Source organism: Molothrus ater, chromosome 22, assembly GCF_012460135.2.
Source record: "Molothrus ater isolate BHLD 08-10-18 breed brown headed cowbird chromosome 22, BPBGC_Mater_1.1, whole genome shotgun sequence".
Lineage (NCBI taxonomy): Eukaryota > Metazoa > Chordata > Aves > Passeriformes > Icteridae > Molothrus > Molothrus ater.
In genome coordinates this window covers 350645-377225 of record NC_050499.2, presented here as the reverse complement: position 1 = coordinate 377225, position 26581 = coordinate 350645, and the positions used below count along the sequence as shown (strand labels likewise).

The 26581-nt window shown below is 42.8% G+C and overlaps 2 protein-coding genes across 14 annotated transcripts in view; both read left to right on the top strand.

Moving 5' to 3' along the window:
- PRDM10 (PR/SET domain 10) overlaps nt 1-6725 on the top strand; it is a 45668-nt gene extending 38943 nt beyond the window's left edge. For all 9 annotated transcript variants that reach the window (XM_054517088.1, XM_054517089.1, XM_036397392.2 and 6 more), the window contains 4 exons: nt 1065-1205; nt 1840-2008; nt 2603-2715; nt 3459-6725. In XM_054517088.1, the coding sequence (XP_054373063.1) occupies nt 1065-1205; nt 1840-2008; nt 2603-2715; nt 3459-3695 (660 nt within the window). In that variant the 3' untranslated portion in view covers nt 3696-6725. The remainder of the gene's footprint in view (nt 1-1064; nt 1206-1839; nt 2009-2602; nt 2716-3458) is intronic.
- A 1017-nt stretch (nt 6726-7742) lies between these two features.
- NFRKB (nuclear factor related to kappaB binding protein) lies at nt 7743-25890 on the top strand. 5 transcript variants are annotated; one of them, XM_036397382.2, is made up of 27 exons: nt 7924-8098; nt 8296-8345; nt 8433-8573; nt 8975-9176; nt 9267-9394; nt 10466-10640; nt 10803-10904; nt 11449-11522; nt 11922-12006; nt 12237-12417; nt 12611-12719; nt 13153-13279; nt 14293-14358; nt 15333-15412; nt 15493-15533; nt 15958-16018; nt 16849-17023; nt 17339-17445; nt 17897-18020; nt 18404-18480; nt 19114-19334; nt 19839-20109; nt 20773-20991; nt 21423-22199; nt 23054-23160; nt 23901-24036; nt 24774-25890. In XM_036397382.2, exons 3-27 carry the CDS (start codon nt 8451-8453, stop codon nt 24897-24899), a joined length of 3894 nt encoding a protein of 1297 aa, XP_036253275.1. In that variant the 5' UTR covers nt 7924-8098; nt 8296-8345; nt 8433-8450; the 3' UTR covers nt 24900-25890. The 5 variants fall into 5 exon arrangements, with proteins under 5 accessions (XP_036253274.1, XP_036253275.1, XP_036253276.1 ...); XM_036397381.2 differs by lacking the exons at nt 7924-8098; nt 8296-8345 and adding an exon at nt 7743-7813; XM_036397383.2 differs by lacking the exon at nt 8296-8345.
- Nucleotides 25891-26581: the final 691 nt, after the last annotated feature.

The window sequence follows — 26581 nt, the reverse complement described above, 5'->3', positions numbered from 1 at the left end:
TGCAGGCCACAAGGTGCAAACTCTCGGTGTTCCAAGGTCCCAGTCTGGAGCAGGTTCGAGTTGGTCGAAAAAAAGGAAAGGAGAAACAGTCCAGGAAGAAATTTGGACTGTTTAGCTAAACTAACTAATGAGCAGAAGCAAAAGCAAGCAGAAGCAAGAGCCAGAGAGCAAAGTGAAAAGCAAAAGCCGCACTAGCTATGCCCTGTCTCTGTGTCTTGCCAGGCTGATAAGAAAACCCAAACAAAACTTTCACTCTTCAGAGCCAGTCTTAAAGGCACAGAACATAATATCCAGCATAAACTGAACACATGAATGGGGATACAAGCATCATAACGTCACCTTAGGACAACTGGTCTGAGGAACATATCTCAGGCAGTTGTAAGAAATCTGTTACCCACTGGAGGAAGCTGAAACTACCATGTGTTTATATTTTAATCTGAAATTCCATGTTATCAAATCAGATTATGAATTTGGTTAATAAAGGCCTAAACAATGGCCCCAGTTGATAGTGACTGTGGCTGTTGTAACAATACAAGAGCATGACCACTGATTCCTGCAGGTAATATTAGCAAGATCTTAATTTTATAAATATCCAAAATTTGTAATTCAATTACTGCAATTGGTATCATTAGCAAGTGTTGTTCAGAAAAACCTTTAAAAACCTCTGAGCACTTGTCTTGATGCAGAGCTGTGTCAAACTACAGAATTGGATATGCAAATCTCGAGTAGGTATATGTTGTACAGAGAGATGATTACAGAGAAGGGGTTAATACTAATCCTGGCTTTTGAGCCCTTTGGTTTGGTCCAGCCACTGCCACAAACAGCTTGAATGATGTTAGGCAAGTCTTTTCCATTGGTATCACTGAGATAGAACATCTCTGTGCCATTACATCTATTAAATGTACCTTATCTCCCGGGGTGCAAAGAAACTCAACAAGGCTCAACAGGTGTGCTCCACTAAGGCTCCTGCTTCATTATTCCAGACTCTGTGTCCCAGAAGAGGTTTACGTGGCTGCTTTTGTAAAGAATTTGAGGTAAAGAACTCTGCTTAATTTTTTCCCCAGGCTACCTCACCTCACCAGTCCCAGCACTCCACAGTGGATGTTGGGCAGCTCCATGACCCCCAGACATACACCCAACATGCCATCCAGGTGCAGCACATCCAGGTCACAGAGCCATCACCAGCAACTCAGTCATCATCACAGGTATTTCCCTCTTCTCATCAGAAAATGCTTTCCCTACCAGCCTACTCAGCTGGCATATTGCATGTGCTGATGCAGGGCATAGTGTTTTCTTTTTCATTTAAAGGACCACACATGAAATTACTCTTGCATTGAGATCATCAAGCAGTGCCCAGATGTCTCAAGGTGTATGGGGGTGTTTTGTTGCGGGTTTGTTTTGGTATTTGTTGTATGGGTTTTTTGGTGTGGGGTGTTTTTTCCTCTCAACAATATGTACAAAGGAGAGATAAATGATTGGAAACAGACATGTTTGCAGCTAAATGAAGTTTGTCAGTTGGAAGATGTAAGTGGAAACTGGCATTCCTCAAAGATTTGAAGTGCAGCTCTTCATGCTCTTGGGTAGAATTTAGCCTCTAATCTCAGGTCTCTGCCACAGACTCACTTTGGCAAGCAACAATATCACTATTTCAGTTTCCTGGTCTGGGCTTATTTACCATAGAGTGAAGCAAGCTGGAGGAGAGAGAGTTCAGTTCTTGTGTTTGATATGCTCTGGAACCCATCCTGTGTTTTCCTTTAATGAGAAGGCCGTGTTTGTGACAGCATAGAGCTGTGCAATCCTCACTACAGCAAGAACACTTGCACTTTTTTTTCCATGTAGGCTGGGGGTCAGCCTTTGAGTCCCTCCTCGCAACAACCTCAGCAGGAGCTCAGCCCCTCACAGATACAGACAACTACATCAACACCAAACCAAGCCCTCCAGCAGCAGCAAGGCTCCTCAGTCCAGCACACATATCTCCCCAGCAACTGGAACTCATTTCGGAGCTACTGTAAGTGTCAGCAGTAGCTCTAACTACTTGTCTGGCAAGTGTGTCTGACTAACAAGTGCCCCATGTCTCCAGCTACCAAATGGGACAGTGTTTTCAGAGTTCATTCAGCTTTGTGGTTAATATTCATAGATATCAAGAAGATAACGCTTCAGACAAATGTAAATGGTTGTACCAGCTCTTCCACTATCATCCATACTGATCCAGTACATACTTTAGGCAGGCACACTGGGTTCCTTTATTCCAAGAAACTTGCATACAGCAAGAATCCATGTGTTGGATAGCTACTTGTTCAAATTTGGATGCATTATTGAAAGAATTGTGTGGAAAAGGAGCGTGACATGAAGATGATTTCTCATGCTCATGCAGTTCTGGATGGTAATTCTGTGATGATTTGAGTGAGAACAGGATGTGTTTTCTCTGCGTGAATTGCCAAATCTCTATCTGGTATTAACTGGCAAAATTCTGCTGAGGCCTATCACCTGAATTCTATTCAATACCCACAGACTTTAAATCTTTCTGACATAAGACATGATCTTTGAAGGTTGTCTTTGAGTTTGACTAAAGGTCTTGATTATCCAATTTGCAACTTTTTAGCATCAGAGATTCAGATGATGACCATCCCCCAAGGGCAGTATGTGATCACAGAGACTGCTGTGGGTACCCCAGTCACCACTGTCAACACAGGGCAAGTAAAAGCAGTTACTCAGGTAAGGAAAATCATCATGGCCTTTTTTTCATCCAGAATATTACCAAGCATAAAGCTCTTCAGCTTGAAGGTTTAAAGAATGCCAAAATCATGACTGGGACACAGAGTGGAGGTACCTAAAGAGATGCAGACCGCACAGTATAGTCTGCATTGTAACCATTTACAAGGCTCATGCTATCTGGTTCTTGTATGTGTGACTCCTTTCAGTTTAACATCTTTACTTAATCACATTTGCAGAACAAAATTATTTAGTGGTACTGCTTAGTCTTAAAAATATTTATGATTAAGCTGTATCCATTAAACCAAATTTCAGAACAGCTTCTGGAAACACTTCAGTAGCTTTCTGTTATATGTAAGGTTAGAAAATAGGAAGAGTTCCTGCATAAAGAGACAGGTCATTGGCTTGTGTTGATCTTAGTCACTGGGAATGCAACCTCTGCTAGAACATGTGGAATACAGGAAAAAAACCTTTCAGAATAGTGCAATTGAAAATTGCACTATTATATTCTATAGTGAATGTCTAATTGGTAATGAGTTTAACCATTTGTAAATTAACCAAAAGCCAAGTAAGTCCAATGTCCTTAAAATCAAAAGACAGGCGTTATGTTGCTGTCAAATACATTTAAACGAAATAGAGCTTATTAAGTAAGTTCCTTGCTCACACCAAAATGTCTGGCAGCAGACCATTAGAGAAGTTACAAAAGATACAGTGTTTATTAGTTATTTTCTATATTCCCCATGCAGACTCACTACGTGATATCTGAAGGTCCGCCTGATCTGGATGGTAAACAAAGCTCTTCACTCTCCAGTGAGGTTCAGGTGGGCATTTCCCAGCCCACAGCCCATACAGATCCCTTGGAATCCCAGACGAGCAACCAGCAGCAAACCACCCAGTACATCATCACAACCACCACCAACGGGAGTGGCGGGAGTGAAGTGCACATCTCCAAACCCAGGACTTTCTCAGCAGAGCACGAGTGAAAGAGCCTCATGGTGCCATTTGCTTGTCCTTGTCACCTCCCTGACAGCCCAGATGTGGGGGTACCCTGGGGCTCTATATGTTTTAATGTATATGCTCACTTACCTTCTACTAAAATCTTGGAGCTCTTGTTAATGCTTTAAGAGGGTTTACTTCACAGTGACCACGAAATACCCTCAGAATCCTTCTGGGGTGCTTTTGATGCAGCTTTTAAGAAAAAGGACAAGAGAAGTGAAACCTCTGCTGGCCCTGGACTTTATTTTTGGCATGTCTGCTGACCCTTATTTTTCCTTTTTGGAAGTGTGTCCAGCAAACAATATTATTTCAGCTGTATGGCAAAAAGCCTGCCTTCCTGGCAGATTGTTGTATGTATATTTTAACAGGAGCCATTAAACAGGAGAGCATCATGTAAGTTGTTAGAATATGGCAGAACTGCTTCCTGTGGCTTCTAGCAGCCAAGGTGATGGGGAATGTCCCTGGGCCACATGAGCAGACTGCCTGCAGAAAGGAGCAGCAGCAGCCAAGCGGTGGTTCGTGGTGTCCCTTTATGGGGACGGATTGAACAATGAAGCTGTGAAGATGTGCCGAAGCAGTCCATTAAATTATTATTTTTCCAGCCCTCCCAGAACTGTTTACGTGCTGTCTGCCCTGCCCTGTTTTACCCAGCAGTTTCAGAAAGCAAGAAAAGCACAGTCTTAAACCCATGTTGTTTGGAACAAACTGACTGAAGTCCTAGGAGCACCTAAGGGTAGTACAGAGCCACTGTTACTTCTTTTCCCTCCAGTGTTTGCAGGGAAAATTGCTTTTTTGCCTATAAACAAAACAAAACAAAAAAAGCAGCTCAGCTAAACCTGCACAGTAGCTTCTGCTGTGATCTAAGATAGTTGTACAAGGAGAAAACGAGGATACAGAGCACTCCTCTGAAGGGACAGGGTTGCTATCTCTGTGGCCACCTCAAAGTAAATATATTTCTCCTCTTCAAGACTGGATGGAGAGTTGGTTTCTTTTTTTTTTTTTTTCCAAATAACCTTGTTAACAATGTACTGTAATTCCTTTCGACAGTTCCAGAATACAACCAACCATGGACTCGGGAAACATACAAGAAACATGCTAGTGGACCACTATTTATGGGACATGGAAAGCCATCCATGAGGGTTGCCAGATGTGATGGACCTGGTCTACATACAGAATTCATGTTGCATTTAGGGACCAGGAGAAAGGGAAAGAGAAGGTTTATCTTTAAGGCCATGTAATATGTTTTTCCTTACATAGTTCTTCACAGGTTGTCTTGGTTGTTTAAGGCATTCTGGTGGTTGCAAAAACATGACTAGAACTCCATTGACTCCTGGTGGGATATGCTGTGTATGTCTGAATTTCCATTCAATGCTGGAAAACTCATCTGTGCATATCAGGATACATTTATTTATAAAACAGACACAAAGAAGGATGCTGTGTCTTAGAGGTCCTTGAGACAGAAGAACTTGAGAAGTTTTTTTGATTTGTTTTCTCTTGTACTGCACTGAGTGTGATTATGGGACTCTTCCATAGATATTCCCATGGATTCAGATGTGCATTACCCATGTCAGTAAGCACTACACATTGTGGTATCAGGTTTTATGGAGGTAAAGCTCTTTGACATGAGGGAACTCCACACTCAGGCTGCACAAGAGCAAATCTGGTTCCTTGTAGGCAAAGCCTTGTAGCAGGCATGGCTTTGGTAATTAATATATCTGTTAATGTGGCATGGAAATAGTATTGAGATAAATCAGTTGGCCAATACTGGCCAGCTGAGAAGTGTTCTGAGGTAACTCTGAAGTGACTTGCCAAAATGTGGATTACTTTTTTTCCTAGGATTTCTCTTCTCTTGCTGTACCACCATACTGAGGCACTAATGAGCCGGGTAGAATTAACATGAACCAGAGCTCCCATTTGGTCAAGTGCAGTGATGAGTGAGTGACCTTACGTTCTGTGGATTTGGCAGCCCAGCCACTGTGGCAATGTGGAGAAACAACCACAATGCCCAGTAACTTGAATTCGTGTTGCTGAGGACTTTGGAATTACAATGTTGAGCCTTGCAATGTTGTTTATGTGGGAAGAGAGTAGGGAGAATTTCAGGCTGCTGCTAAATTAATAACAAGCCAGAAATGCTACAAGTAGTAGGAAAATAGCAGACTTGGAAATGGAGAACTGGGATACTAGAGGATTGCAGGAGCAATTTTAAGAATCTTAAAAGTTTGACAATAGATGAACATCAGGTATGTTGCCATTATTGATCTTGCACATGTGGGGTTTAAAAACTACTTTGCTCTATTCACCTTTGTTGGAACGGTCCATGAATGAGGACAGTTTTACCAGTTATTTAAAAGTGAAAACTATTTAAAACAGAAAACCATTTTAAAACAGCCTTTTTGAACTCAAATCTTTCCTCATCAAAGTTTCTCTGCCCTGCAGCAGCAGCAGCACCCTTGGGCTATTGGCCTGACTCCAGGTGAAGTAATTCCTAGTGTCACAAGTTGAATGAATTGCCTGTGAAAGAAGCAAGTCTGAAAATGGAAGTACCACAGAATTTCCTTCCAAAATAAGGAACTGCAGTGATTGCACAGATGGCAAAGGTTGCACGGATTTTTTTCTCCATTTCTGCAGTGCAGAAGGAATGGGATGTATTATTATTGTTTGTAAACCAGAGCAACCCAAAGATCTCTCTAAGTTGTATCCCACAGAAGTGTAAATCCAGAGTCCTCTCAGTTGCCTGGAAGGTCTGTGTTTTGTTTGGAGATGCTGTCCCTTGGAGGCATTCTGGGTCAGGTTCTATATTTTCCTGGAGGAAAAAGAAAACAATCCCAGCCTGCGCACCCTGATCTTGCACCTCTTGGACTGCTCAGGCCCCATCTCTTATTTAACTGTGTATGTTTATTGTACATTTGGTGACTGTTGTTGTGTTCAGAGTCTTGTGCAGCCTGGCAGGTGTAAAAAAAAAAAAAAACCAAACCAACCTGAAAATAATAAATCTGTTTCTCTTTTTTTTTTTTTAATTACTCGCGATGACTAATCTGTTCATTGGGCTAAGGTGTTCAGTGGAGGGTGAGTGAGGTGGAGTGTGGATAGATGGGATGATAACAGTATAGCGGTTACAGGGAAAAATACATTTGCTGCTCTCTGGATGGATCACAGAATTTCTGACCTCCCACAACACAGTCCAAGGGAGGATAAGTGAAGAGTGGACTGGAGTGGAGCCCCTGTGTCTCCATTGAAACCCTTGCAAAGTATGGAATTTTAAAAACTATTTTTAAATTTAAAAGGTAAAGTTTAAAAGTTCTTTCTAGCTGATCAGCTGCATAGCCTTTGAAAACTGAGGGAGATGAGAATGATGTCCATTGAATCAGCAAACCATGACAAAATCCCTCTAGGAGCAACTCCTGTCCCCATCCCAGGGTGATTTCAGGTACTATCTTGACATATCCACTCCAATCACTCACTAAGATGTGACTCAGTCACTCAAGCTCCACCTAAATGTAAAGAAAGAACAAGTTAAAAACAGGGAGAAGTTAGGGAAGAGCCCATTGTAACTTCTGCACTGAATGTGTCTTTTGCTCATTGGGTAAGACCTGCACTCTGATTTCTCGTGTGCCAAGTTGTGGCACAGATTAGAGCTTGTCAGTACATTGCCTTACTGTCACCTGCAATCCTGCGCCTTAACCAGTCGAGACTTTATTAAATGAGTGTTATTCTGGAAACTGTTAATGTGCGTCCTTGGAGGGGGCTGGCAGTGGGTAAAGGCGCGGAGAGACAGGAAGAACCTCCGTTTGCTGTATGAAAATTGGCATTAAAATTCAAAATATTCAGCCTTTCAACACTTCATTGTAATATTACCACAGCATCTCAATGACTAATCCACTGCACAGGACTGCAGCCAAGCCGTATAAATCTGCCACTGATAGGTGGCTTCAGCATTCCACCGTATTTTTAGGGGAACTTACACATTTGTCCTCTTGTAGGCCACTGCACTATCGCCGCCTGTCGTGACTCCGGGGCCGCGCGCATGCGCACTTCGGCAGGGCGGGGCGTTTGCGCAGGCGCGGCAGCGCCGCCGCCTTCCGCCTTCAGCCGGGCCGCGTGAGGGGTATGAAATAAACCTGTTTTCCTGTTTTCTTCGCTGTCCCACCCGGTTTATTGCGTGTTTTTATTGCCCTTTTCTTTATTTCGCGTGTTTTATGCGTTTCTTCGCAGCTCAGAGCGGTCCGGCTGTGTCGCGCCGGAGGGGACGGGGCTCCTGGCCCTGTCACACCTTCAACCTGAGACAAACCCCACCTTAGACCTGACCTTCGCTTCTGCACCCTAAAACCGCCTTTTGGATTTAAATGTAGTCTGTCCTGGTGTTTAACAGTGTTGAAAAGAGTTCCTGCAGGTGGGAAGGAAAGTGTGATGGGTCAGCTGTACTTCCCAACCTACCTGTCTGGAAAAGCACTTCTCCATTGGCATGATCATGCTTCTCCATGTGTATTTTATATATATATGTGTGTGTGTGTATGTATGGGTTTGATATGTATACATATATATGTGTGTGTATACATAATACACACACATATATATATACACACACAGATATTGAAGGCCCACTCCGTAGCTACCATTTAAACAACCACCCATCAAAGGTGGGTCCTCCATCATTCCTCACATCAGGATGGATGTATCTGGGTTTGGGATTTTTGTTTTTTGAGGGTTTTGCTGTCGTTTTCCAGGAGCAGGAGGGCTTGAGGATGGATTCCCTGGATCACATGCTCACAGACCCCCTGGAGCTGGAGGGCAGTTGCACACGGATTATGGAGGACTGCATGCTGGGCACCACCCGGGTCAGTCTGCCTGAGGACCTCCTGGAGGATGTGAGTAGTGCTGAGACACTTCACCTTATCATAGTCTCTATATAAACAATGTGTTTAACTCCCTCTTTGGGGCTTACAGAGCAAACTGGAAAGGGACGGTGTTTTTGACTGCCTTGGGAAAAGTGTCAAGTGTTTGATTAATCTCAGGACAATATCTTTTAAATCAATTCTGTTATGTTCTTATTATTTTAAAATTGCCTTTAAGAAGATTGTTGCAAGCTTTGAATTTGTTTTCTTGTTAGTAGTATCAATTTCTTGACCTTTCATTTTTATGCTCTATTGTTTCCTGTGTCTTATAAAACAGTGTCTCATGACTGGTGTTACTTAAAAAGCATCAAGGGCTGGAAAATTGTCAAAAACATGGTTGCATTTTCTTCAATGTTGTTTCTTGCTTTCTTTAGCCTGAGATCTTCTTTGAGGTTGTCAGCTTGTCAACATGGCAGGAGGTCCTGACAGATGAGCAGCAAGAACACCTAAAAAAATTCCTGCCTCACTTCCCTGAGAACAACCAAGAGCATCAAAACAAACTCATCTCAGCGCTGTTCAGTGGGGAGAACTTTCGGTTTGGGAATCCGCTGCACATCGCCCAGAAACTATTCCGGGGTCAGTCAGCCTCGTGAGCTTCCCTGCAGGTTTGGGGCAAGATCTCAGCTAGCAGTTGAAAACCCAGTTTGTGTTTTGTCTTTGTTACAGATGGACACTTCAATCCCGAGGTGGTGAAGTACCGGCAGCTCTGTTACAAGTCGCAGTACAAGCGCTACTTGAGTGCCCAGCAGCAGTACTTCTACAGGCTGCTCAAGCAGATCCTCGCTTCCCGCAATGTGAGTGTGTTCTGGGATGAATAACTTGTCTTTATTAAAAGTGTCTTGGTGCAGTCACAGTTCTCTGAGGCCTTTCCTCTGATGAACTGAATGAGTAATGCTTCTGGATTTTCCAGTGGGCCAGATAGACCCGTTGCTATATTTCAGGCTGTGTAACTCTCATAGCTCTCACTTGTGTGACCTGTCTTCTTTTCATGCCCACCTTGTTCCCACTTCCTGCATTTGCACCTTTGCAACTTATTATTTTCTTAACAAGTCATTCTACCTTTGTTTGTTTACCATTTCTGAAGCAACTACAGTTAGAAAATATGTGGATCTAAACCTCTGATTCTCATTCCTCCAAATCCCTGGTAAAGTCTTCCTCTGTGGATACTTCTGTGAGCAAATTTTTACCAACTGAAATGTGTTTATTGCTCATTTATTTTCATTACACTTAGACATTGAAACATTTAGTATGTAGGGATGAAGAAGAAAGTCTGTCTTTGTAAAATGGCCTACAATGTTGTGAGAAATAGAGAATCCCAGAATGATTTGGGTTGGAAGAAACCTTAAAGCTCATCTCATTCCTATCCCCTGCCATGGGCAAGGACACCTTTCATTAGACCAGGTTGCTCCTGGCCTTGAACACTTCCAGGGATGGGGCATCCACAGCTTAATTGGGCAACAATATAGAATACATGGGAAGTTATTTCCTCTGTAGCCATGAGAAGTAAAATGTTTTTTTCAAAGGACACATTGTTACATATTTGTGTGGAAACAACACCTCACACCAATGATTTTAGTTCTTCTCAACAGTTCACATAAACTGGCACATAGTGTTACGTGTGGAGAAGAAGGTGCAGAAATTTCACCTGTTTTTTTTCTCCCCTTTAAACGATGGTCTAAAATGCTAGGTTTAAAATCCTGTGTGTGGCAGATACTGATTCTTCCTAAGGTTCCCCTTGTACAGATCTGAGACGCTGATGGCACCTCATGGTAACCTTGCTGGAAGTTATCTGAGCTGGGCTTACCTCTCCTGGCTTACAGCACTGTAGCTGCCATAGCTAATGTCACATGAATCTCTCCTTTCAGCACTTGCTGGAATTAGCTAGGAAAGGAGGCCCTGACATGACCGTAAGGAGAAAGCACTTCCCACCAACATACGACTCAGAAGAACGAGACAAACGGACACATCGGCGCTACTTGAAGATCCTGAGGGAAGTGAAAGAAGAGTGTGGAGACACTGCTTTGTCTTCTGATGAAGAAGGTAATGCCCTGTGCTGAACTGAAGACTCCATGTGTGAATGGAAAAAGACACATTTTTGATTCTGGGCTCTACTTCCACTGGCTGGGATCTAATGAACACATGGTAATAGTTAAGCAGATTGGTGATGGGTCTTGCAGAAGTAAATTTATACCTCTGTTTTAGATCTAATCTCTTGGCCTCCACGTTCTCCAGCACGTTGTTCAAGTCCACCAGTTCCCCTGAGAGTGATCCCCACGTTGTCAACCTTGGACATGAAAACTGCAGGTGAGAACCAAACAAAAGGTCAGTATGGCTAGAGGAGGGAGGACTACCTTGAGACCTTGCAGGAAATCATCTGTAATATCTATTGCTTGATGGGAAATCATGTGATGCTTCATTTTTGCAGTCTTCAAAACAGTTGACTCTTTTCCCAGTTTAATCTTTTTCTTCTTGCAATGCCAATATTTGAACACAAGAATCATAGTTCTGTAATATTACTGATTCCTCTGTTATATTTTAGTGGTTGACGCATTAGCATAGTCCAGGTTCAAAATACTTGAGAATTCCTCCTATGGTGACTGTAATAAATTTTGCAAACTCTTTAAGCTGGTTCTGGCTTCTTTTCCATGCTTGCATCAGCAGTGAAGTCTGATGACTGAATGAAGCACTGAAATGAATGGATGAATGAATGAAGGAAATTCATATATGGAGAAATTTGTTACTGAAATTTGGAGATTGCTGGAAGTGTAAATGGATAGAAAATGGCATTCTAAGAAGTGTGGAAGGTAACAATAGAGGAAAAATCTGCAAATAATTATTTTCATTGCAGACAAGATAGAACTTGGAGAAAGTGATTTAAAGATGATGTTGAAGAAGCACCACGAGAAACGAAAACGTCAGCCTGTAAGATGTCAAAAAGTCTTGGGGGGTGGGACCACATTTTAACTTTGATGTTTTTATCTCTTAGCCATAAAGATCAGGGTACTTCTGTGTGACTAAATGATTGCTCTTTTTTGTGTGCACTTACCCATTAGCTCATTATTGTAAGTTTGGTTCAATTGTCAGTGTATAGATGCAGCTTCTGGCCATGTTCGTCTTGATAGAAGGATTTTATAATTTTAGTTATGTGTTTTGGAGGGACAAAATTTTGGCTTTCAGGGTTAGAAGACTTCCCAACTTTTATTGCAGTAAATAATTTAATAAGCTGATCCTGGTGTTGAGTTTTGGGTACTTCTTCACTTTGTGGCTGTCTTAAAACTTTGTCCTTTCTCAGTTTAATTTCTCTACTATTTTCCTGTGTAGGATCACCCGGATCTAGTCACGACAGACCTGACCCTTGAGGACATCATGACTCGAGTGAATGCTGGCAGGAAAGGTTCCTTAGCAAGTCAGTGGATCCTTTGCTTTTTTATTTCATATATGTTGATTTAAAAACTAGAGGTTTTCTGTTGAGGGGAAAGTGAAGATTTATGACAGCAGCTGGAAAGGTGGAATGGTTGATGTGTGAACGAGTGCACACAACATACATTTCTAGATACAGACTTAAATAGTTTATGACTTTCATTAAGGTATAGTAAGAAGCTAAGTATTCTTTTTAACTTTTTATCATATCTGAAGCCTTATTTGACCTCGCAACCCTCAAGAAAAAGGTGAAGGACAAGGAAGATAAGAAAAAAAAGAAGCCAAAAATTATTAAATCTGAGGTGGAAGATTTGGCTGACTCTCTTGGCAATGCAGATGGACTCCCGTCAATGTCTCAGGATTTTTCCCCCCTCCCTCTGTCATCTGTCAAAGAGGAGTAAGTGTTCCAGAGGGCCCTGAACACCTAACATGGATGGAAAAAGCAACATGTTTCAGCTCACGTTTTTGTGGGACTGTTGCAGGCTGCGTTTTCATGCAGTTTGGGATGTGTGAAATACGTGGTGTTCATCTTTGTATATGGAGGTGATATTTACTCAGTGGATTTACTCTGCGTTCTCTTTCTTTTGAAGACCTCTTGAAGATATGAAGCCATGCCTTGAAGTAAATGAAATATCATCCAGCTTCTTTTTCCTTCTTTTGGAGATACTGTTTCTGGAAGGACCTGCTATTCTCTCTGTGGTAAGGAACCACCCACTTACTAGGAAGCAAAGAATACAGGAGCTTACAGCTTTGTATAGTGACTTTTCTCCAGACTTACTTTGCTGTAAATTATAATAAGATTTAGATTACATATTAAAGAAATTAAACCTTGTGGGAGTGCTACCACATTCTGGTTTTAACATGTTTCATGAGTTTAGTCAGTTGAATCTGTGAGTTTTTCTATACCCATGCTATAGAACATGGTTAGATATATTTTCTATATTAAGGGCAGAGATCGGGAAGTGTTTTCCCCTTCTTTGGTGCTGAGTTACTTGAAAAAGTCAGGTGATTATTTCACGTACATAAAAACCTTTTTGTCCCCTGCATATGTTCAGCTGGTTTGTTTTCTGTGAAGACAGTCATAGTTTAAACTTGTGAGATCATTACTAAAATAATTATCTTTCCTTTTCAGCTTGAAGATAAAGTTCTCGATTGGCAATCTTCTCATGCCAGTGCACTAAATAACTGGTTCTCCTTTGCCCCTAATTGGTCTGAATTGGTTTTACCTGCCTTGCAGTATTTGGCAGGTGATAGCAGAGGTAAGAAGAGATGTTAAAAATACTAATTGTGCTTGCTCCTCTGTTCTAGTCAGTCCTGGTTTGCATTATAGCTCTAATCAACTTCTCATTCACCACTACAAGAAATCCTTGTATTGCTTGCAGTATTTCTGTGATAGGCTGTTTGGTTGACATGCCTTGGTTGTGGTCGACTTATTTTGCATGTGGATAGTAGATAAGACCCAGCATGATTCCCAAGTATGTGAAAATGTCTGTGAAATTGCCTCTAGACAGACAGTTTCTCATGTTCTGATCGTGGCTTCAGGCAGGGTATTTGAAGCAGGAAGGAATTAGTCTCTTCCCCCACAGTGTGAAGTTGTAGTTGTGTTTGGAGATAATAAAAATTAAACTAGATGATGCCCTGAGCAATCCACTGAAACATGAAGTTGGCCTATCTTGGGCTTGGGCCAGTTGAGTTTCAGCCATTCCTTTCAAACTGAATTATTCTGTGGTTCTGATTTGCTTAGTGAGAAGTTTTAAAGGCAGAGACAGAGTAGATTGTGGTGGTATTGCAGCATATTGTCCATAATGCTGGTGAATACTGTAAATCTCAAGTTCTCTTCCCATGAGCCCATGAATTTTCACTGTACAATAACAGTCCCTGGGGCCTCATATTTCTTTTTCCTCTTCAGCTTGAAGATAAAGTTCTCAGCTGGCATTTTCTCATCCCGGTGCACTAAATAACTGGTCTGAACATGGTGGACAGCAGGAAGAGGCTCTTAGCTGACAGCCTGTTGTTGGAAGGCTCATTATCCTGTTCTGTTCTTTCCTTGTGCTTGCCCTTATACTCTTGAGATGCTCACCTTCCCAAGGTGATAAAGGGATCCTATACCCTTCCCAAGGGCAAGGATGAATTTAGAGATGCACTTACATAACCATTTAAAATGCTCTGTCTGTCAGTGTGAGTCTTTAACTTGACAGTTTGCATAACCACAGTATGATTTTGAGGTTGGATAATGGTATAATGTCCCTGACATGGACATTTGTCATTGTAGATGCTCCTTCCAGCTTCTCACCTTTTGTTGAATTCAAGGAGAAAACTCAGCAGTGGAAATTGCTTGGTGAGTACCTTGTGTTCTTCTATGATATGTACTATAGTAAAGGTTTGTTGTTTTCTCCAGGACTTTACTTTTCATCTTTCTGCAGCCTGGAGAGAAACACAAACAGAGCTGTTAATTTCATGGTTAGGCATTTTCTTTTCTTTTAGCTGAGCTAATACATGTTTTGGTTTTGAGGTGTTCACAAGATGTCAGTATCAGCAGCAGACAGAGCATAAATGAACAAAGGCACTGGGCTGTATTTCTTTCTGTTGCTGACTTAACCATGTTTGTCAGCCTTCAAATTTGTCTGAACACCTTCCTATTTTCCCTTCTGTAGAGCATACCTTCTGATGATTCAGAGTAATTAGTAATTATCACAACTGCAAAGGAATTAAGCTTCTCTGTAGAGCAAACTGCTACTATTCTCATTTTTAAAATTCGGAACCAAAGAGCAACTTAATGATCAGTGTGCTCAGGCTCATACTGATTGAATTACGGATATTCTGTGTTTATGTTCATTCCTTTAGTTACTACACAGGATTTTTCATTCTTAACTATGGTGATTCTAGTGATCACATTTGCAGGCTTAAACTGGCAGAGATTTGGAGTCAGGAAGCTTTTCCTCTGATCCCTTTCTCAGTTTTTGGTGGAGGTTATGTAGGCCAGTGTTTCTGCTCTGGATTCAGTAACTGGGATTACTTTGGAGAGTGGGAACAGGGGACTGTGTCCCAAACAGCATCTTGCCTTCTGTGCTAGGAGTTGAAGCACCATCTTTTTTTGTACCAGCAGAATCACTGGGGACTTAGCATTTCCTGGGAATCACTGGGATTTAGCATTTCCTAAGCCTGGAGGTGCTCAAATATTGCAGTTTGAACATCTGTGACTGGTGATGCATTGAGGAGAGAAGGGAACAGGAGAGGACTGGGAATTACAAGCATCTGGCTTCCTAACAATTACAAGAGTACTATTTTTACATTTTCATTATTTCTTACTAGGTAGTTACCAAGATCATGAGAAGGAACTGGCAGCACTGTTTCATCTCTGGTTGGAGACCAAAGACCAGACTTTTTTCAAAGTGAGTGAGACAAAAATCACCTTCTAGGAGCATAAAACCTGACTGTGTTCTACCCAACACTGACATTTCTTTCTCAATAGGAAAATGAAGAAAGCTCAGATGCCATGCCACTGCCCAGAGTGTAAGTGTGCAACACTGCTTGAAAGCCTTTGTAGTGCTGCTGAATCTGTGAGATTTGGGCCTTGTGCCTCTGGATCTTAAAATAAAACAATTTTACATCATGGGGCAGGAGAAAATTTGATAGTTTGATTTTATAATTGCAGTAACTGGACTTCATGAAATCAACTGATTTTATCCAAGTTCACATATATTATCAGAGCAAAGCTGCAGTCTAGCTTAGGTTCTGCTAATGAGATAATTTATAGTCCTTGCTTGCCTTCAGGTACTGCACATAGCATACTTTAAGATTTCTGCAGGGCTTGCTTTTGTTACCATAAATATTTTCAGGATTTGTTCAGAAGAATTTGCAGAAGGATGAGGGAATTCATCGTTTGGGACTGTTGTGGGCTTCTTGTGCTCAGAACTGATGGTGCCCTTTGTTTCAGAAGGACTGACTATGTAGTCCGGCCTAGCACTGGAGAGGAGAAACGGGTGTTTCAAGAGCAAGTAAGAAGAGACTCTTTATTTTAAAGGCACTTGTTAAAACAGTTGGCCACTAAATCAGGAGAATTTGTGTAGGACCGCAGTTTTATACTCTACACAAATGTAGTTAATGTGAAGAATTGATATGTTGCTTCTGCCTTGAAGTCAGTATCTTGGCCTTGCATAAAACTTGCTAATGACATAGCCTTGTTTCAAAACCATCAGTATTTCCAGTGGAAAAAATTAATTTCGGAAAAACTAATTGGATAAAATTAACGGACTTGATAGTGTCAGTTGGTTGTGCCAACCCCGCTGTCTCCTTTGCCATCCCCCACCATTCCCCACTTACCTCTTTATTTTTTGGCCATGTATGTGTGCAAGCAAAAAATAAGTGTCAGTGAGTGCAACCATCCACTTAGTTATCTTATCTGTAGTAGATGCAAGTGGGAATTAGAGGGCAAACTCATGATAGGGATTCTTCTCCCTTCTCTCCATGTGCTGTCTACAGGACAGAATTTATAAGTTAAATTTTGGAAATCTCTCTTTAGCCAGATAAAGGGAGGAAGGGGAAGGGGACAGAAGGTGTATCTCTTGTATTTCTGGCACCTCTCTAGTCTGTGCAGCTGCTTGACAGTGAATGCGTTGCACCTGCACACCTTGCTGAGGTGGAGCATTGTACTTTGCATGGAATAGTTTGTGATTTTCTTGATCCAAAATAAGTCTATATAGCAGTATTTGAGCCTTTTGTTTAAAAAGGCTTTCTCTAGAGAATGATAACAACTCACTTGGTAATATGACATGAGGCTTTGCTGTATATTTCCTGGTAAAGTCAGTGCTCTTGTGTTCACCTCCAGGAGCGTTACCGTTACAGCCAGCCCCACAAAGCCTTCACCTTCCGGATGCATGGCTTTGAGTCGGTTGTTGGTCCTGTGAAGGGAGTGTTTGACAAGGAAACTTCCTTAAACAAAGCCCGGGAACATTCTCTCCTGCGCTCAGACAGACCAGCATATGTCACCATTTTATCTCTTGGTAAGGTCATGGCCAGAAAAACTTCTGTAAAGAAGAAAAACATTCCTCTGACCCCTAAAACAACGATTTCAGGAACCTACATTGGGGTTGAATGCTGGTACCCAAGTTCATCGCTATTAGCACAAAGTTGGCACAGTTGATGTACTTTAAAATGATCCTTTATAATCTCTCCTCGTATTTTTGAGGGATTTTTGGGGCTAGATTTTAGTAAGCAAGTAGACACTGTGAGAGCAGTCCCAAAATTTATCTCATGGAGTACCTGAGTACTGCTGTCCAGTTACGGCTGGAAGTTTAAGCTCTGGTTTTTTGTTTCAGTTCGTGATGCTGCTGCTCGCCTTCCTAATGGAGAGGGAACTCGAGCTGAAATCTGTGAGCTGCTCAAAGATTCCCAGTTCCTAGCCCCAGATGTTACAAGTGCTCAGGTAAGTTGGATGTCTTGTCTGGCCTCAGATTCTCATAAAAATACACTGCATGTTGCCAGGCAGTATTCAGTGGCAAAGGTCCAATAGTTTTTATGCTGCTGTGATGAGCAAAAGGGAGCTGTGTACTACTATGATGAGCTGCTGCAAATCTGCACCAACTTTGGATGATGAAAAACCAGCTAGAAAAGCCATAGAGTTAACACTGTGATGGAGCTGGTCACATTTTAGATTGAGGAACAGTCAATTTTCAGAGCTTTGGTGGAAGCTCCATGTAACCCAAGGTGGCAAATACCATCCTGTGATGCCATATCTGCCCTCAGTCACTTCTCCCTCAGATGGAGATTGCTCGCAGCTTACTCAGGTTTTATACCAAATAGTATCATATTGCTATTAATCAGTTATGGCTAGTCCAGCAAAGGATATCTTGTAATCTCTGAATTCTGAACTTCAGGTTAACACTGTTGTTAGTGGTGCTCTGGACCGACTGCATTATGAGAAAGATCCCTGTGTGAAATACGATATTGGGCGGAAGTTGTGGATCTACCTGCACCGGGACAGGACCGAGGAAGAGTTTGGTAAGCCTGAGTTGGTGATCTTAAGAATTAAAAGTGTTTATAAAGATGGATAATGAACATTGATTTGTCAGTCTAGCTTTTTTCCCTAGTCAAATTGCTTATGTTAGTCCTTCAGCACTTAATCCCAGTCTTAAAGAGCAGTGTGTCACTTTGAAGCATTTGTTTGAAAAATACCATCCCATGTGCAATAACTGCAGATACATGTTTTTGTGTGTCTTATTTTCAACCTTTTTGGCTAATTTTCTAGATGTTTTTCTTTGCACCGTTACATGACTGTGTGTTTAATTCCTTGTCTGAAGAAGAATCTGCACCTCTTACTTAGCCCCTTCCTTAAATCAGTCTGCTTGTGTTCAGGAGCTCTAACCATTAATTTGTCCTTGCAGAACGGATCCATCATGCTCAAGCTGCTGCAGCAAAGGCCAAGAAAGCTCTTCAGAAGCCAAAACCTCCAGCTAAAATGGTAGATTTCTTTGCTCAGGGTTGCACAGCTGCTTTTGGGATTGAGAAGGAGATTAGTCTTAATTTAATCCATAAATTCTGCATCCATAGCAGGTGATGAAAATTACCATGTTTGAGTTAGTAATTCATGATGTATATGAATGTCAGTGCACAAAATGAACAGGGAGAGAGGGAACTTTTCCTCCACACAGCTTCCACTGTTATCCTCTCATTTGTGCTCCCTATCAAAGGGATGGTCTTTCAGATCTAGTTTTGAGGTTAATTTTTAACAGAGTGCGTGGAACATGTCTGTTCTCCCCCTTGCTCTGCTGAAGCCCTCAGGGTTTGGATGTCTGATATTAAATATTTCTGAAGTACTTGTCTATTGGCACATTAACCAAGGTGGAAATCTGCATGTTCTGAACGTTTGTCATAACTGAGGTGCACTTTTCTTTGAGAGCAGGAGCAGCCAAACACACCAATTCATCCAAGGTTACAGCTGGGGAAAGGCAGACAGTCAGTCACGTTGGATTTCAGGATTTAACAGCAGAGTGTCATTCACCACCATATAGAACTCAGGTTGAAGTGCTCAGCCTACTGTAAGGTGCAGCAATTAACCCTAGATTTTGTGATGCTGAATGTGGTTTCTTTGTAGAAGTCGAGTAGTAAGGAGGGTACTGTGAAAGCCCTCCCCACCAGCACAGCAGATCCTAGTCAGCTGAGCCTCAGTGACTCCAGCATGCCACCAACTCCTGTGACTCCTGTGACACCAACTGCCCCTGCATTGCCAGCAACACCCATCTCGCCCCCACCGGTGTCTGCAGTCAGCAAGAGTGTATCTGGTGCTGGGTCAGAGCCAGCAAAACCCAGCCAGAGGTACTGCTTCTGTCCCCTATGTCACTTGGGAATGCTGCTGGCTGTTTTTCAATAATTTGTATAACTCAGTAGTGAGGGAGTTGGGGTTATTTAGCCTGGAGAAGAGGAGGCTCAGGGGTGACCTTACCACTCTCTGCAACTCCCTGAAAGGGGGTTGGAGGCTGGTGAGAGTTGGACTCTTCACCCAGGAAACAGCAGCATGGCAAGAGGGCATAGTCTCAAGCTGTGCCAGGGGAAGTTCAGGTTGGGCATCAGGAGGAATTTCTTCACAAAGCATAATTAGACATTGAAAGAGGTTGCCCAGGGAGGTGGTAGAGTCTCCATCTCTGGAGGAGACCAAGGAACAAGTGGACATGGCACTCAGTGTTCTGGGCTTGGTGACAAGGTGGGGATCAGTCACAGGTTGGACTCGATGATCTCAGAGGTCTTTTCCAACCTCAGTGATTCTGTGATTGTGTGAATTTCCTACATCTTTGCTGACCTATTGGCTCTGTCTTTCCGTAGTGTTCTCCTGGTGTCTTCTCCCACCACGCCCCAGCTGGGGACGTTGCTGTCCCCAGCTCAGAGCTCACAGGCACAGCCAGGGCCAGCGCCCACCCCACGTGTGGTCAGTCACAGCAGCTCCTCAGGCCTGCCACAGGTCCGTGTGGTCACTGCCCAATCCAGCCTCCCAGCTATGTCCCAGCAAGCCCCAGTGGTCACCCAGCAGCAGCCCACGTCAGTGCCTCAAATCCGTGTTCCAGCTACAGCCACACAAACCAAAGTGCTCCCTCAGGTGAGTTGGAAGGGGTAGAGTATCTGACATCTGATCTGACTTGCAGTGTTTTTGTGTGATGCACAGGCATTCTGTGCTCATTTGAAGCATGCGCTAACTGCAGTCAAGAGCACAGAAACAGTTTTATGTATGCAATACTGTTCAGTGCTCTGTTTTTCACATATTTACCTGGCATCATTAAATTGTGCATTACATAAAAAGTCCATAGAACTTAGAATCACAGAATCGTTAAGCTTAGAAAACTCTGTCAAGATCATCAATTCCAGCAAAGAACACAGCAGCAACACTGCCATGTTCACTACTAAACCATATCCTTAAGTGCATCATCCACACATTTTTTTGAATGCTTCCAGGGATGTTGACTCCACCACTGCCCTGGGCAGTCCATTCTCATGCTTTACAACCCTTTCTGTGAAAAGAAATTTCCTAATATCCAACTTAACCTCCCTGGTGCAACTCTGGGCCAATTCCTCTTGTCCTGTCATTTGTTACCTGGAAAAAGATACTGACACCCATGTCACTACAATTCCAAGCAGTTGGAATCCTTGCAAGGGAATTCTTGTGAACTTCCCTGAACTCGCAAGCTAACACAATACAAAGAAGAATCACTAGACTGTTCCTACTGTGGTAGTCTGCTCATAGTCTTCCTCCTCTCTTCTGTAGGCTGTGATGACTCTGCCTGTAAAAGCTCAGAGTAGCCCTGTGCAGGTGCCAAGAGCAGGAAGCTCCATGGCCAGCCAGGCAGGTATCACTGTGACGGGGCTGCCTGCAGTGCCCAGCCCTGCTGTGAAGCCAGTGACCAGCTCTCCAGGCAGTTCTGCTGCCAGCACCTCCTCCACCACTATCATTCAGAACGTGGCTGGCCAGAACATCATCAAGCAGGTGAGAGGGAGGGAGAGACTTGGAACTGGGCTCCACAACCTGATTGTTCCCTGTTGTGCAGATGTAAACATTTGAGAGCTGTAATGCTGTGTAAGTTGATGGACTGTGCAGGCTGACACAGTTGCTAGTTTTGTGTGTTTGAGCCCTGTTTTCATGTACAGGTGAAAGATGTGTTTGTGCAGGTTCTTTAGTGATCTCTCCTTCATTTTGTTTGGAAAAGAAACTAACCCCACAAGTATTTCCTATTTCAGATGGGATTGGGAATGCCATCTGATAAACAACCAGAACTATTTTCAGTAGTGTACTGAGTGCTAGTCTTATTCCACTTGCATTCTAGTGAGAGCAAACATCATCCTGTTGGGAAGTTCTGCTTTGAGTGTGCTTTGGACCTTGTCCCAGTTTGACAGAACCATTTCTCTGATCTCTCCCAGGTGGCTATTACAGGACAACTCGGCGTGAAGACCCAGGCTGGAAGTGGCATTCCACTCACAGCAACCAATTTTCGGATCCAAGGGAAGGATGTGTTGCGCCTGCCCCCATCCTCCATCACCACAGACGCGAAGGGACAAACAGTGCTGCGCATCACTCCAGATATGATGGCCACCCTGGCCAAGTCTCAAGTCACTACTGTCAAACTGACTCAGGACCTCTTCACAGCAGCTGCGGGAAGCAGTGCTGGTGGGAAAGGCATCTCTGCGACTTTGCACGTGACATCCAACCCTGTCCAGACTGCTGAGTCTCCAGCCAAGACAAGCACGGTGTCTCCTGCCTCTTCCAGCCCAGCCGGAGGCACCGTGGTTAAAGTGACCCCTGACTTAAAGACTGCAGAGCCAACAAGTTCTGCTTTCCGCCTGATGCCTGCCCTGGGCATGACTGTGGCAGATCAGAAGAGCAAAACCATAACCACAGTGGCATCCACGGAGGCCAAGCCAGCTGCCACTATCAGAATTGTGCAGGGGCTGGGGGTGATACCCCCCAAAGCTGGGCAGACCATAACGGTAGCCACTCATGCTAAGCAGGTGCCCTCGTCCTCGGCGGTGAGCATTGCTGGCACAGGCCACACCTCCTTACCCACCATGAGTGCCACAGTGTCCAAAGCAGTTGCCGTGTCCTCAGGAACTGCGGGAACCCCCATAACCATTGGTACAGGAGCCACAGCTGTGCGGCAGGTGCCCGTCAGCACCACAGTGGTATCAACATCCCAGGCAGTGAGTAATGCTGAGCTCTCACTGGGGGTGGGGAAAGAAGGGGGGTGCCAAATACACTGATGTTTTATGGCTGAAAACTGCTCTTTGCATCCACAGAGACTCAAATTACTGTGGCAGTCATGCAATGGTTGTATTTAGGTTCTAAATTTTAGGTTGTAAAGGACATTAAAGTTCATTCAGTCCCATCCCCTGCCATGGGCAGGGACACCTTCCACTAGATCAGGTTGCTCCAAGCCTCATCCAACCTGGCCTTAAACAGTTCCAAGGATGAGGAAGCCACAATGTATTCTGGGTATGGGTCTGCAACTCATTTCATGGTGTTCAAATTGCAGCTAAATGCCCCCAAAAAGTCAGATACTTCCCTTATGTCCTTTTGCAAGTGAATGAAATAAACTTTGCATATCTGAAGTCCTGCCTTATGCAGCTCTGTGTCTTGCCCCACACCTTGGCAATAATTTCCCTTGGAATGGTGTCATAGAACATTCAGAACTAGAAGTGCTTATTACTTGTACTAACTTTTTTACTGATTTCATCCTTGAATGCTATTTTAATGCCCTAATCTGAAGGCACCATAAACTGTATTGTGGTTACGTAAGCTAAATGACGTTATGGTGGTTTCCTAAGGATAAAAATCATGGATCCTGTGGTGCAAAGATGATGTGGATTTTCAGGGTTCACACAGTTGTGTAGTGAATGAGAGGGATGTGAATTTTAAGGAGCCTGAACTGGAGCACAAATTTCATCAAAAAGCTGCTGCTGGTTTCTGCTCACAGGACTCTCACAAAGCAGGTGTTGTCAACCAGTTTCTCTGCTGAGCTCCCCATGGCTCCTCATGTGTTCTTCCCATTCCCCAGGGCAAACTTCCAGCACGGATCACAGTACCCCTGTCAGTGATCAGCCAGCCAGTGAAGGGCAAGAGCGTGGTCAGTGCCCCCATCATCAAGGGCAACATTGGCGCCAAGTGAGTGCTTTGCATCTCATAGTTCTGCTTTAGAAATTGGCTGAGGAAGGTCTGTGTTCGGTGGGTTTCTGGGGAGCAAGCAGACAGAGACTGGAACAGGATTGCAGTCTGTTAACAGGTCCATCAGCTGCAAGAAACTGAGTGGATATGGTGTCTGCAATGAGATTGTAACTTTTAGTTATTTATTTTGAGATGCAGGTTCTAGCAAATACACCAAAGAAAAAACATTCTGTGCCTTGAAGCCAGCTGTTCAATTAGTTCTGTGTGTTTGAGCAAGAATTAACACACTGAAAAATATCTGTAATCTGAGGCTATCTCTCCATTCAAGAGAAGATAACTGCCTTAGTGAGAATTCTTCTGGCATTCAGATATTGAAGGCTTTTTGTTTATTCTTCCATAAATTCTGATAGTGTTTCCCTTAGTTAATATTTCAAGTGCTCAGCTGTTTTCTGCATTGTGAAGTGTTCAGGTCTGATCAGGCTAACCCAGTGTGTGCATGGTCCAGAGTTAATGGTGTGATTTGTGTGCTAAATTAATTCTCTGTCATATTTATAAATGCTGGCATAAACTTGTCACTAGTATATTTGCCTGTTCTATGGAGGGGAAAAAACCCCACTACTTAAAATGGTTAGTCCATGTGGTAGAACTATAATCTACTAGCAATTGAAGAATGGTTTGGAGTTGGAAAGATTGAACCTGCTGTGCTGTTTACTAACCTTTCAACAATTATTATTCCTTAGCATCAGTGGATTAGGCAGAAATATCATTCTGACTACAATGCCAGCAGGGACTAAACTGATTGCTGGGAACAAGCCTGTGAGTTTTCTGACTGCACAGCAACTACAGCAGCTGCAGCAGCAAGGCCAAGCCACACAGGTAAGGGCACCTGGAATGATCATTCTATTTGCTTTTTAATGACTTAACATCTCCATTAGGGCATTACACTGGATACATGGGATTGCGGAAAAAAAACCAGGCACACAGCTTGGTTGTAGTGTTTGCATTTAGCACATGGAATCCATCATCACCTTTATGTTCTCTCCATCCAAATAAAGTTTTTAAATGTTTTTGAAGCACTGCCAGTATAATGAATGTAAAACCAAAGGTCCTGTCAGGATTTTTCTATACATGCAGCAGTCTTTGTAGTGCTTTGTACTTTAGCTTTTGTGGGTCATTTTTTCTTGAAGAAATCACATAACTGATTTGCATATCCATCTTTCTGTCTGGAAATTTAGTGTTCCATAATTCCAAATCATTAATCTGCATCAACAGCTGATATTAACAAGTCTGTAGAAGTGAGGTATCCAGTGGATCCAAGTCCTTCTTCTGAAAATGTGTAAAAGCAGCTGACATATAGGTTTTTATTCAAACTAGTTTTCAGGCCGCCTTCTCTCATCTGGAAGTCTCCTGTCACCATCTCTCATGGGCAGTAGATGGAATGATCTTCTTATGACATATTCTGTTCTGGCAGTGTTTTTGGTGCTTGGTGTTGTTCTAATCACTGAGTTTTTGTTGGCAGCAGAAGCAGGTACTTCACCAGAGCACAGTGCAGGTGCAGTCATTGTGTCACCAGGTTGTTCTTGAGATGAGTTATTTCTTTCCATTTCACACAGGTGCGAATTCAAACAGTTCCAGCCTCCCATCTCCAGCAGGGAACAGTCTCTGGCTCAACTAAAGCAGTGTCCACTGTGGTTGTGACAACAGCTCCATCTCCAAAGCAGACTCAGGATCAGCTGTGACCACTGGTTTTAACATGGATCACTTTCTAAGAACTTCCCTGAGCCTGTTGTCATCCTCCATCCAACCAAACACCTGAGGCTGCCTAACGCCAGCCATGGCTTGGAATTGGACTGGGTTCTGCCCTTGCTTCTCCAGGGTCAGCACTGCCATGTCTGGGTAGAAATTCCACAGAAAAAACCATGCTGTACTGCAAAACAAAATGTTTCAATTCAGACGTGAAAATCCGGGTTCTGTTAAATTGTTTTAAGAAACGTCTTGCTGTTTTTTGTTCTTTTTTCATCCAAAGGACTTTTTGCAAATACAGTTCCTGTGCATTTTCAGTTGTAGACAAAGCAGTTATCTGGATCTTCATTAAGCAGGGAAGGTTGCTTGGAAGGGGTTGTTGAGTGGCTTTTCAAAGTCATGGAGAAGATGTCTGCTTTTACTGGAGTCTGGCTGTCACTACTGTTACCTAGTGACTCAGGATGGTGTCTTTGACACCAGAGTTACTGTAACTTACATCCGTGTCATGTTACTGTCAAAGACAGGGTGAGAGTCAAAGTGGTTTTTTTGCTGTAACAGAGTGGGCATGGGGGAGAGGGAGATGAGATACAGAGATACTTGTTCACTGTGTGAACAAGTCTGTCAGCAAATTGGACTGTAGTGGAAAGGAAAAAATTGATGTTCACAAGAACAATCCTCTTTTAGTTTTCTTCAACATAGAAACCTTTTTATCAGTGGAAACAAACTGTACCTTGATTTAAAAGGTTGGAATATGTTTTCAACTACACCCAAACTGTTGTCTCTTGGGTTCTGAAGAAACACTTTAACCCGTGACCCTGGCCATTAGTTTTGGTTTTACTTTTGTAGTTTTATCTGTCTATGTAAATATTTTTGAATTTTGCACATACTGGAGATGAATTTGTGACTGTTCTGACATGACCTTGAAGCTGAATGAGGTCAAAAGATGTGCTGGACCAGGAGAAGAATAAAAGTGTAGAAAGCCTTATAGATCTCTGCCATATCCTTTTGGTTCTCTACAGTGTGTTTTGTGTACAGTCATTGTCCAGGGCTAATAACCTGGTCTTCTTGATAGGATGGTTCTTTTTAACCTGGTCTTTTTTTGTAGGCTTTTTTTTTTTAAGATGTGGTTTGCTCCAAGTTATATATTATAGAATATAATATGCTTAAAGAACCAAATTGTACAGTTCAGGACTGTTGTGGTTGGAGCTCTGTGTGTGTTACTGTTTTGCTGGGCTTCAGGCTGGGGCTGTGGATCTTTCACAACATCTGCTTTGTGAGAGTCCTGTGAGCAGAAACCAGTTAGTGCATCTAACCCACTTCCCACTTTGAAGGAAAACAGCTATTTCAGTAAGAAAAGAAGTAACTGGATATAAATGCTGAGTTAGCAGGACACATCAGTTCAGCATTTTAAAGCAAGTGCTTTAATTACGGTCTATATGCTTCACAGTTTGGAGTGATAAAGGTTTTCTGTCCTGCTTTGCCACGTTTGGTACATGTTTTGCACATTTATCAATCAGGAGCCAGCAGAAAGACTGTGGTGTGGGAGGGAGGTGAGACATTCCAAAGTCCTTTTAGTTGTGAAGTTAAAAGTCTAAGCAGGCAACGAGCAAGTTCCTGCTATTGCTTATGTGAAAGAGCCTTTAAATTCAAAACATAATCAAGATAATCCTGCTATGTT

Excerpts from the sequence above, each read along its gene's own strand:
- NFRKB (XM_036397378.2), top strand. The coding sequence starts at position 8,187 with ATGTGTATTTTATATATATATGTGTGTGTGTGTATGTATGGGTTTGAT. Across the intron at positions 17,446-17,896 it reads CAGATGTTACAAGTGCTCAG|GTTAACACTGTTGTTAGTGG; the intron begins GTAAGTTGGATG and ends TCTGAACTTCAG. Across the intron at positions 18,481-19,113 it reads CAAAACCTCCAGCTAAAATG|AAGTCGAGTAGTAAGGAGGG; the intron begins GTAGATTTCTTT and ends GTTTCTTTGTAG.